Source organism: Aethalodelphis obliquidens, unplaced genomic scaffold (assembly GCF_003676395.1).
Source record: "Aethalodelphis obliquidens isolate GAN/ISIS:26980383/991018 unplaced genomic scaffold, ASM367639v1 scaffold3, whole genome shotgun sequence".
Classification (NCBI taxonomy): Eukaryota; Metazoa; Chordata; class Mammalia; order Artiodactyla; family Delphinidae; genus Aethalodelphis; species Aethalodelphis obliquidens.
The window spans coordinates 42505933-42518911 of record NW_020837947.1 but is presented as its reverse complement, the minus strand read 5'-3'; the positions used below and the strand labels follow the sequence as shown (position 1 = coordinate 42518911).

At 36.6% G+C, this 12979-nt stretch overlaps 1 protein-coding gene across 1 annotated transcript in view; it reads right to left on the bottom strand.

Annotated features, from left to right (window-relative positions):
• Nucleotides 1-12979, bottom strand: part of ROS1 (ROS proto-oncogene 1, receptor tyrosine kinase) — a 112188-nt gene that overhangs the window by 61138 nt on the left and 38071 nt on the right. Inside the window, 6 exon segments of the mRNA XM_027079691.1 lie at nucleotides 92-236; nucleotides 618-778; nucleotides 1107-1324; nucleotides 6031-6131; nucleotides 9509-9700; nucleotides 11878-12056. Coding sequence (XP_026935492.1) covers nucleotides 92-236; nucleotides 618-778; nucleotides 1107-1324; nucleotides 6031-6131; nucleotides 9509-9700; nucleotides 11878-12056 — 996 coding nt within the window.

Genomic DNA, 12979 nt, shown 5'->3' with positions numbered 1-12979 from the left:
TGAAAGTTACTTTTAAAAATTATTAACTATCCATTCTAGATCATGAAGGTGAGATTCTGTCTTTTTTTTAAAGAGATTTTAACCCCTGTACCTGTTTCAGGTGCTCGGAGTGATAGAGATGTTTTGGGGCCCTTTCCCCAGTAGGTATAAGGAGTGACAGAAAGATTAAATAAGGCATAGGGCACCAGCCCTTCCACAGTAAATACAGGTAAAGAATGTTGTTCACTAGCCAGGAACTAAAATATAAGCACAAAACATTATTTTCTTAGGTAGAGAATCATAACATCTTTTATTCTTAATTAACTAAAATCTTCAAACTTTGGTTCACATGTAAAGTTAAACCTTGCAATTTTGGAAACACTAATGTTGGTAAATTCCATGTTGTTCCACGAGGACCAGTGTATCTAACACACCAGTGGTTAACACTAACCACAAAGCAGTCAGAGACTGGCTATAAAAAGGAGTTCTCAGGAATAATCTTAATAATCAAATGCTACAGGAACAGTGAGGGAGATGAGCTTGGCTAAGTAAAGAAAGTGGCAAATCAGTGTGGGCAGGGCTGACACACATGGTACACTCTGTTTGAAAAATGGAAGTTACTAGAACCAATGCCATACCTTAGAATGAGCACTAAATTCCACACTGTAGAAAATTACACCCCAATCCACTGCTAGGGAAGCATTCCAGAGGATTTGAAAACTCGAAGCATTTCCTTCAATCATAAATGAAGACTCTGGAATGGCATCTGGGATAACCTTAGGGGTAAAGGAAAAGTTCCCTATGGGATGAAAGAAACAATAGAGAAAGAAAGAATTTAGGATTATCAATTATCACAGATACATGGAAGATTAATAGAAATTACTAACAATTAGAACCAAAACAAAATTTTTCTTTCCTTTAACGTATCCTGAAAATCATCTTTTTCTGACTGTTTCAGGCTATAAATTTGGGTTAAGAGTCAAATGACTGCAAGCAAATTAACAGAAACTACTAAAGCCTTTTTTACTCTTAAAACATAATTCTAAAGAAAAAAAAAACCCCAACCTTAACATTTATGTAACAGAAAGTATGGAGAAGAGAGGTTATGAAGGAATAAAATATCGTACCTGGCAGAGGCTTGAGGGATGTCTGAATAATTGTGAACTGATTAAATTTGGCTGGTTCCAAAACAGAGACACTAGTTCTCTGATCTATTTCCTGAGCTGTAATAATCCTAAAGCCATTGATCCAGAAGAGCCGACCACTGTAGTACATCAGTGTGTTCTGGGAAATGTCAGAAGTACTCCAGGCTGCGAACTCTGTGATGGTGGTGTCCCCAGCAGTGCTGAAACAGGACGTCAATTAGTATTTCTGTCTGGAGTGGGGTAAGGGCTGATGCATTCAAGTACTGGAGAGAATGTGTGTTTGTGAGTGTGTGTGTTTGAAAACAAAGAGAAAATACTTTGCAACAATAATTGTCATTCTTCTTAATTCCATATTAAGTTGATTTTTACATTTTATATGAAGTATACCGAAAGCAAATTTCCTAGGGTTTTTCTTATGAATGTGATATTGCAATAGCAAGAGTGTTACACAGATTTTAATAAATCCTTGTGATTTTTATCAAAAAAATTTTTTTACCCTACATCAAAGGCACAACCCATTGATTTGTTTCTCCTCATTGCATCATGCCTTCCTCCTATTCTTGGTTAGTCATCTTATTTACTCACCATTCTTTATTCTAGGTTGTTTAGTCCTTCACTTTATACTATTCACAACTGTCTGTTGCTTCAACGATACTTATCAACTTCCACAGCTTAGTCCAAATGCTCCGTTTCAGACCAGGGAATTCAAGGAAACAGACTATTGTTTTAAACTGCTTTTAAAGTCTTTTTCTCAATGACAAGGAATTTTATTTTAAAAATCTGCTTGGTTGTTTCTAAAATTACACCAGTTGTCTGGTTCTCACAATAACTATCTCAATGTTCTCAGCCTTTTGGAGCAGTTATTTCACTTTTTTAAAATGATTTCTCTAAAGTTTTTTAAAGTGTTGACATTCCCTTCTTTAGAAAAGTATGGCACTTAAAATCAAAATAAATAAAAGTTTTGTTTTGAGAGTTTCATAATACTTCCTTGAGAAAACTGAAACTACCTCCAAGGACCTGAGAGGTGTCAGACGTATAAAGAAAAAGTATATTCACTAGTACTATTCCCATAGTCCTTTTTCTCATAAAATAGTCTTTATTCATACCTACTCAGATGTGAAGCTAGCACCTGGTTTGCCTTTTGGCCTTTCACCCACTTGTCTAATTTTACACTTTGTCGTTTCCACTTCTCATTAGAACTTTCCAGTAACCTTGGTGAGGTATATAAAACCTAATTCCATATGGAAAGAAGCTCACCAAGCAGGATGCACTTGGCCTGAGAAGGCTGGCCCTTCTGGACCACACACAGAGCTGCTGCAGCCTAGATGCTGTGAATGTGTTCATGTTAGCCTTGCTCACAGGTCGTTTGTTCAGCATTCCCAAAACAATCCCCAGGGCAGAGATTTCCCTGCAGGGTGAGACTGGAGATCCTTAGTTGTCACTGGCTTGGATTGCCCCTCATTTCCAGCTGAAGACTCCTCTCCTGTAAATATCTCCTGGGCTGGTCAGAAAACTCTTGCCATCTGGTGTTCATCGCAATTTCAGCACAACTTCCTCACTTACAGGAGATGAGTACCTCAAACCCTTCAGTCCTCAGACAGGTAGAGCTGGATTTAAATCAAAGCTCAACAACAAAAAAATCATTAAAAGGTAAACCCTTCCATGAAGCATGAGCTGTGTATAGAGGTCAGCTGAGGTTACTCTACTGAGGGCTTACTCATTTATTCGTTCGTTCAGCAAATGTTGGGTGCCTAGTTCTGTGTTGGCCACTAGGAATACAGTGGTAAATAAGACAAATACAATCCCTGCCCTCATAAACTATGCAGCCTAGCAGAATAGGCAGGTAATGAGCAAATAACCACACCATTGAATGGCACTGTAAAAGGAAAGGTAGAGTGGGCTCCTAAACAAGGAGACCTAATGGGGTCTGGTCAGAGAAAGCCACTCTTAGAGAACAATGTTTAAGCTGAGCCATGCAATCTGAACACAAAGTAACCAAGAGAACTGGGTTTGGGGACCATTTTAGGCAGAGGGAACAGCAGGGTGTAGGCTCCTTTGGAGCAATATACTCAGTCCTGACATGACTAAATATGCGTGAACTTTTATGACAGATGCGCCTTTTTCAACCTCCAAGACAGATATGTTGTTATAGATTATATATATATGTCGGTAATAGATTCATTCTTTAATAAACCAAAGGGAATGGCTGTACATAGGAAAGGGAAGAGCAGTTTGAAAGGCAGCTTACAGTTGTCAAGTTCTGAATATGCTGAACGACAGCAGACAGCTAATCTCATCTCTACTCTATGCTAGAACTACACTGTCCAGTAATGTAACCACTAGGCCACAGGTGACTACTGAGCCCTTGACATGTGGCTACTACAATTGAGGAGCTGAGTTTTTATGTTATTTAATCTTAATTAATTTAGGTTAAAATTTTAAGCTAATATTTGATTTATATATTATGAATCATATGTATGATTTACTGGAAAACTTTAAATATTTTGGAAAAACTTGGGTACATAAATCAACTTTTTCAATTGTAAATTTTATAAAATCTAACTGCAGATCAAGTATTTCCTATGAAAACTTAGTGTGCAAAATGAGATGTGCAGTACATGTAAAATACACCCAAGCTATCCAAGAATTAATATGAAAAAGGAATACAAATAACTCATTAATAATTTACCTATATGCTTTTACTTTTTAAAATGAGGCAACAGGAAATTTACAATTATATATGTGGCTCACATTAGTTGTATTGGGCAGTGCTGATCTAGACTAGAGGTGAGGAACTTAAAATGCAGACGAAGGAAGCTTGATTATATATTAGGAAAAAATTTCTGCTTGTAAGATGGCTTTGGAATCCCTGTCTCTATGTACAGCTTTTTTTCCCCCAGTGTGATAAAAAGGCAAGTCTTACGTGGAGGGCAAAATTGCCTGTCCTTTGTGTAACCTTGTCAAGATCTGCTGCACTCCACTGGGCATGCAGACAAGGAAAATTATTAACCTTGAGATAAGGAAATGCATTTTTAAAGGAGAAACTTCCTTCCTCTATCTGGTAAATCCAGTAGTACTGATTTTTCTGGACACTTGAGGAGCTGGGCTCTCAACGCCAGCTAGCCTGTCCTCTGGAATGTACAGACAGAGAGAGTGAGCCGTAATCCTTCAGGACGCTGTCACTTTGAACACCGTCTATATCTCACAGACAGATTCTTTTGACAATCACATTGCCAGTATCTTACATTTCTAGGGAAGGGAACAACCAGTTTTCTATGGTTCACAGTTGGGAAACGAACGAGAGCTGTATGTTATAGCTGATATGAAATAAATGATTAATCAGATTTGCTGTGTTTATGCTCGTATGCATTATAGGTTTATAAACATATACTCCTTTTTTATAGTCTCTATGATTAAGAGTTTTTCCATAAACCAAAAAATATATATTTTTTAATCTAAAAGTAATTTTGACATTGTCTTCATAGAGCACAAATTCTTGGTCTTTGTAAGATTAGACTCTTTTGAAAATTTGATGAAATGAATGGAGGCTCAATTTCCAAGCACTCACACACCACCTGAAGCCCTCCATGAACTCCCTAGGGGGTCCAAGAACCCAATATTAGAAATCTCTGCCCTAGAGCAGGACCTTTTGTTTTACTTTAACCTTTTCCTATCTCTCTAATTTACCATGTGACAATCGGCAAATTTATACACATCTGTGGTTTCAGTTTCCTCATCTATGTAATAATATGACCTCTAAATTCTCCCTTTAACTGCTGTTCTTTAATGATTTTATGTCCTGTATTTTAATTTGAGATAGGTAACTGTTTCCTTGAAGTTAAAAACTATTGGCTGTTTAAACTAAAAATAGTAGTGAACATGGATTTTAGAGTGTAGATGAAAGTAAAATATATGACAACAAGAACCCAAAGAGTGAAGGGTAATAATTGGAAACATATCACCATAAAGTTTTAAAATCATTTATGAAGTAAGAATATTTTGAATATGACTGTGGTAAGTTGAAGATATTTAATGTTAAAAATGCATATTTTACTCTCTAAAGCAACCTAAAGAAAATTATAAATACACATAATTAAAATGTTATGAGAGGAGATAAAATGGAATACTAAAAAAGTATTTTATTTACCCTCAAAAATGCAGAGAAGTAGAACAGAGGAATGAACAGCTGATGAGACAAATGGAAGTCAAACACCAAGATGGTAGACTTAAATCCCAACATATCAATAATTATATTAAATGTAAATGAATCAAACACCCCACTTAAAAGGCAGAAATTGTCAGACTGCATAAAAAAGCAAAACTATATGCTGTTTACAAGAGACACCTTTTAAATGTAAAGACGAAAATTGAAAGTAAAGAGATATAAAGAGCTGTACCATGCAAACACTAAGCATAAGAAAGCTGCTATGACTTTCCTAATACTATCAGACAAAATGGTCTTTAAGATGAAGAATATTACCATAGATGGATGAGGATATTTTATAGTAATAAAAGGAAATACAATGTAATCAAGTATATAGATAACAATACTAAATACAAAGCATGCAGATACGTCAACTAAAGAGTTATAGGCAAATCTATAATCATAGTTGGAGACTATATTAAGAAGCAGAAAAACCCATCCACCCATTTCCTGGGCTCTTGAGGGGCATTCTCCTCAGTGCCTCTACTGGACTCTCTTTACGTCCTATCACAGTATTCACCATATCCTACGGTAATTAGTTATTTAAAAACTTACCTTTCCTTACAAGCACAATGCCTGCAACACAGTGGAAAATTAGTAAATGTTTATTGGAAGAATAAATGAATTCTCATGCACTATCATTTATAACTGAGGAGCAAGTTGTTCTCTTATTCTCAACCAATTGCCTTCAATCTTACTTACCTCTGACCCCGAAGAACAGCTGTGTACAGGTGAATACACTGACTGTCTTGAACCAACCAATACAGGAGCCCATCACTAAGGTCTAAAGTTAGAGCAATTACCTAAATAGAAAATATGGAAAGAAAACAGATCAAATACATGTTTAAGGATACCTTTGTGATTATGTCACACTTAAGCTACAGATTTCTCTTTAACATCCTCTTTGGAATAATAAACTCAGTGATTTTTGCCTTTCACTGAATATAAATATTATATGAGTATGTCTATTACTACATAATTTTGATATAAGCACTGGTTTCCTAAAAATCCCCAAATGGCAAGTATTCACTTCTATATACTTATCTCTAGTGCTTCTCAAAGTTTGATTCTTGGACCAGCAACATCAGCATCATCTGGGAATTTGTTACAAATACAAATTTTCAACCACACTCCAGGTCCTACTGAATGAGGGACTTTGAGCCACTGTGTAAAGCCTTGTCTAAAGCTAGCCATAACTTTGGACTCTTCAGCCACATAAGCCAGTGAATTTGATCGTTGTTTAAATCAGTTGTTCTCAATTGCTACACATTAGAATTACCTGTGGAATTCTTTAAACATCTCAATTCCCAGTCTGCATCCTGTTAAATTTTGATCTCTGGAGATGGTATCCAGTCTCCAGTATGTCTTCATATTCCCCAGGTAATTCCAATGTGTCCCCAAGTTTGAGAACCAGTGGTTCAAACCATTTAAAATTATATCTCCTGTTAATTACAACCAAAAAATCCTGATATTTTTCTAAAATATAACACAAACAGGGTTTTTATGTGATATAATTGGATAGAGTCATGTATATATAAAGTCCTATTTCCAGCTGACATCTTACAACTACTTCTTATTACTCTTTCTTTGTCTTCTTTTTACAATCTATGTCTTAATTTTACATCCAGTTGACTACGTGAGGCTTGAGGGAAGACTGTTTCTCCTATGAAATAAGGTGCATGAGATAGAAGTTACAATCCAAAGGATCTTTTTTGCTTTCTTTGGCTTTATAGGTATTTTTCAGATGAGTTGAGATTGCTAGGAGTCTGACCTCAGAATAGCAGAGTCTTTCTATAGCAGACCTAGAGGCTGAGAGGTATCAGATAGGATTAAAGTTGATGACTGTATCTTTAGCAAGATACAACAGCATATAAACAAAAAGAAGAGCCAGTGGAAAATGTAAAAAGAATACAATAAGGTATCCAACAACTAAAAATACTTGCTGGCAAGTTACCCAAGGCTTGCTACAAAGAAATAATCTCAAGACCCATGGCTACAAGAACCTTCAGTAGTCATGTAAATCACAGCCTTCAATCTTCAAGAAAACTCAACCTACTCCTTTCCCAAAAGGTAGAAAACTATTCTAGCAATTCCTAGCCTTTCAGGAGTTGAATTATGTCCTTTCTTCAGGCTAAAAGAGATTTATTGATAATTTTTCCAGTTAAAGTGAAACCAAGTTAATATTGTTCGGTTATCTATGATGAGATGCACTAGAGTTTTCCAAATTACAGATTAACTCTACTTTATCTCTTAAAAAAGAGTTTCTACAACTCCCTTTGCTGGAATACAACACACTGTTCAAGCTATAAGTGAAATTCAGGTATTGGATCATTACCCCATTCCTTTACACCAGCCATTTGGGCCCATATTTAAGCAGTGTCAGAGGCTGTTCCATAAATCTTTGGTAACCATTGTTATGTCTAGTAACTCCCATACGTAGGAAATAATCCCTTTGATCTAAACAAAAACCTTAAAGTTTAATCCTCTGGTAAAATGTACTATATACTATGAGCCTGACACATCAGATGTGGCAAAAAGTATCTTTTCACTTTAAAAGAATTTCTCATTTCATTCTCCCTTTTCATCGCACAAATGAGTCTTTCTATAAATGATTGGCTAACTATTTTATTACACCGTTGATTGCAAAGTATCTTATACTCCGTGATAAATCTGTGAGTAACACAGAAAGGAATGACAGTGAGATGGAGTGCTTTGCTCAGTGCAAAACATATTACCTTCAAAACACCTACTAGCATTAATGGAGGCAGATGAATAAAACAAGCCACGGAACCAGAACACAGATTTGCACAAGTAGGCACAACATTAGCCAGCCTGTGAGAGTATCTGGAGTGGATTTTAAAGAAAAGTGTATTTCCCCAAACATGCTGAGAAATCTAATGATTCACTCATTTACAGAAAAGTCCCCAGGGCCACTCCCGAGCTATCCTGAGTAGAAAAAGCTCAAACGACAAGATCAGGACAGCAGGAGATTACTGACAAAGTCTCGGGGATGAATAGGAAGTTACTCCTGATATACTGTTACCTTTAATATGCTTTTACACAGAAAAAGGTTTTCCCCTAACATTTTTTATGGAGACATAAAACATGTACTCAAGTGCCTCTAAAATAGAATTAAGGGATTATTTCATTATTTGACAGGAATAATTAATCTCTGGATATGGTGTGTAAATTTCTATTTCTTTTAAATATCTGTGTTATAATCTGTAGATGCCAATCTTAGGAATTATAACTGATACATCCTATGGAATTGAGGATCAGTGACTCAACAATTTGTTTGTTTGTTTATAAATGATCTGATACATCTGTATTATCTCTACTGACAACAAAAAAGGCTTTAAAAAAAATAAGAAAATTTTAAGAAATATCCTAGATAGAAATAGTATAAATGATATATTTCTTCTTCATGCTTTTCTGTAATTCCTAAATTTTCTACAGTAGACATATATTATTATGATGATCAGAGAAAACAAAATTCAGAAATTTAGATGGGTTGCTAGAGGGTAGCTAAACAGGATCAAGAAAAATAGGTATTGCTTCTAGAAGTTGAGGAAGTAAAAATATCATTTGTTTTAGAACCATTTCTATATCAGGGTATTTTTTCGATTGAGTTACAGAATACAAGCTTAACCTCTGTTGAGTGGTTACCATGTGCCTGGAACTATTCTCACTACTTCCCATGAATTATCTCGTTTAACCCTAAGAGGTAGGACAATTGTTAATATTCCCATTTTTCAGATAATGAAACAGACACAGAGAAGTCAACTGTCCTAGGATTTACACAGTTTTTAGAGCAGTCAGTACCAGAAATTGATTGAAAATAATAAAACACCTAATCATCGCCCAAGAAGAAGCTCTAAAATATCCAAAGAATTCCTAAAGACTATGAAAACAGACGGAAATTAAAATGCTCTTAAAGTGTGAGTCCATTCAAGATAAAGCAAACTATAAAAATCTCCACATTATATTCTAATTTATTTAATCACTTATGACAATCAATAAGACTTAGAGAAAGTTTGGTTATACCAAGATCTTACCATAACAGTATTTCTTTTCAGATTCTACCTGAACAACTCACAATAAGCAGAAACAGTATTATCATAACTATAAAACAGCATTATTTAATACTATTAAATGATCAGATCTTATTTTTCATTTTCACCTTTTTCCCAGAAAACCAAGGCTGTGCCTGCAGTATAAGGGAACTTTCCCCATTTAGCCTGGTACTTTCAACTGAATACAGTGTGGTCCAATAGAGATATCCGGCAACTGAGTCCACCACCATGTCATTCACCAACAACTTCACGTGAGTCACAATGTCTGTGTGTCCTGTCGACAGAGACTGCCTTTGTATCTACAAAACATAATCATGTCAGTTAGTGATTTTCAAATGGCATCATGATTTCTGAATAGTTTATTGCAATTGTTAGTAAATTACTGCATTCATACGTTCATTTGTTCAACCACAAGTAGTTATTGGCACTCTGTGCTGGGTAGTGTGCCTAGCCTTGGAAACATAACAGTTAGAAGTTATAAGAAAGTTAGAGGTTATAAGGAAGCTTACTCCTTTTCATACCTCTAAAGAGAAAGGAGATACATTTATTTTGAGTTAAAATACTTGCCCTTCCTAATCATACATGCAATCAACACATAAAAATGTATTTGATTAGGCTCCCAAAGAAGGTGTATACTCCTGATAAATGGTGATGTTTCTCTCCTTGCTCCTGTCAGTATATCTCCATAATATTAATTACTATCATTATTGAGTACCTATTGTGTGCCAGGCACTGTACTTCTTTATTTCAATCTTTAAAATATTAGCTCTTTTAGCCCTCACATTAAGCCTGTAAATGATTTCTATTTCCTACTTTTTCACAAGTAAACTGGGTTCAAAGAAGTTAAGTAATTTTTCAAGGAGTGGAACTGTTTTATAAGAGACAGAGCAAATACTTGAAACCAATTTTTATCCCACTCTTCCACTTCCTCCTTCAAAACTATTTTCAAACTAACCCATTTTGGGGAGCATTCTCTGATTAACCCCAGTCAGCTCCATTCTGCCTACAGGTCATTGGCACTTATGAATTCAGACTATACCATATTGCTTTGCTTCTAAATACATTGTTTTGTATGCTTCTTCTATTAATTCATGAATGTTTTTTTTTTGTTTGCTTGTTTGTTTGGCTGCGTTGGGTCTTCATTGCTGCCCGTGGGCTTTCTCTAGCTGCGGCTAGTGGGGGCCCCTCTTCGTTGCAGTGCGCGGGCCTCTCATCAAGGTGGCTTCTTTTGTTGCGGAGCACGGGATCTAGGGTGCACGGGCTTCAGTAGTTGTGGCACACGGGCTCAGTTGCTCCGCGGCATGTGGGATCCTCCCAGACCAGGTCTTGAACCCGTGTCCCCTGCATTGGCAGGGGGATTCTTAACCACTGCGCCACCAGGGAAGCCCCATGAATGTATTTTTATGTCATGAAAAGAGCAGGGGCAAGTAGTGATGGTTGCACAACACTGAACATACTAAAAACCACTGCATTTTATACAATCAAAGGGTGAATTTTATGGTACATGAATTATATCTCAACAAAGCTGATATATTTTTTCAACAGAGCAGAGGCATGTCGTCTATTTTCTTCATATTCTCTACTATGCCTATTCTCAAGACTCTAAACATATTAGTAACAGATAATGAGTAAATAAATGAATGGACACGTGCCTTCCTGATTAGAAAACGATTTCCGTACCATATTTCTTGATCTGTTAGACCAGTGTTCTCATCAGCAACCATCTTATATTTCAGTGTGCACAAGGCACGGGATGTCTTCATCTTGCCCCCAAATCCACTCTCCACCCTCTCCACCCTCCTCTGTGCCCCCTGAGCCTGCTATCAATGGACTACATCAACCTAGCTCTGTTGTTCTCTGGCTTCCAGAGAGTTTCAGCCAATGGAAGCACTGGCAGAAGATCAGATGCCAGAAGAAAAGAGGGATAGGGGTACATAGGTACCCCCGTATCACTCCTTGCTAGACCATACATTTTGACAGTGGCTGGCTTTCATGTCAGCAACTCTCCTAAAGCTACCGCCCTCACCATTCTTTACCTTCTTTCACTTGCCCTTTATGCCTGGTGGCAGTAATATCCTCCCACACTTGCTTGCCCAGGGCATGCTTCACCATCCTTTGTTCATTTTCCTTAGCCCTGTAGATACCTTTGAAAATAGTCTCCTCACTTAGTTTCTTTTAATCATGCCTTTGGAGTGTGCCATCTTCCCTAGGACACTGACCCACTGGTGAACATTTTAATATATTTATTTTAAGATATCATTGAAAATATGTGACTAATATACCACATAGTGATATAAAATTTCCTTTATACCTAAATACGTTTTAATTAAAAAGTGAGTAGGCTTAGAGACAAATACTAAGTAAATAGTAGCAGAGGTGGTACACAAGTATGAAAAAAATTGTGAAAATTACATTCCAGTCACTGAAATGGGTGGGCATTGTTCGAGAGCATCCAGAATGCCAGGCTTCTACTTACCATGTACGTCTTTCCAGCCCAGTAGAGAAAGTGACCCAGCCACTCAAAAGCTAACGCCCCTGCTCCTGCAATGTTGGGTATGTGATAATTCTCTGAGATGTCCGTCCCACTCAGCAGCCACACATAGACATCACCTTTCATGTCGCTGTAGTAGAGGCTGTTGTTATACCAATCCATATCTCAAAACAAAGTGAATTGGTAGCAGTTATTTTTTCATACATGCTAGCGTAAACATGGCGAGTCAACAAATCATACATGCACCTCAACATAACATTAAAGCATATACTAACATAGATACTCACTAGAACTTCAAGGATCTGTCAAGAATTTTATCCCAAAATCTTAACCCCTGGAACTAGAGAGAGGAACTAATAGTCATTGAGTGTCTCCTCTTTGCCAAACATTGTCTTGGGCAATGTTAACCTATTTCACTCAACTCTTAAAACAAAACAAAGTAGAAATCATCCCCATTTTTTTTTTCTTTTTTTTTTTTTTGGCTGTGCTGTGAGGCTTGCGAGATCTCAGTTCCTCAACCAGGGATTAAAGCCGGGCCATGGCATTGAAAACCCAGACCCCTAACTGTTAGGCCACCAGGGAACTCCCCATCCGCATTTTTGACATGGAGAACGGAAGACTCCGTGAAATTATCTATTCTGCCCGAGATCTCACAGGTGAAAAGAGGAGGAGACCAGATTCAAGACAACTTCAAAGCATCGTTCTTTCTATTAGTACCACACCGCCTCCTAAGTCCAACTCATTTTGGTCAGAAATGCTGTGGTACTTTTAATAGCCAAACAAAGAGATCTAATAATTAGATAATTATAGAAGATGCCATTAAATAATAAATAAATAATAATAAATTATAGAAGATGCCATTGAAGTAAGATACCATTACTTAATCTTCTTTGTCATGAAATTCTTTCTTATACTTGATTTAGAACTTCACATAGCTGTTCTGTGTTCCAGTCTTACAGCAAACTCATAATAAATTACTTAACTATAGCTGTCTTCATGGAACAAGTTAGGCTGTTACTGTGAGACAACATTGAGAAATTAAAATACATGAGAAGTATATCAAAGCCTTCCTGAAATGGACATAAAT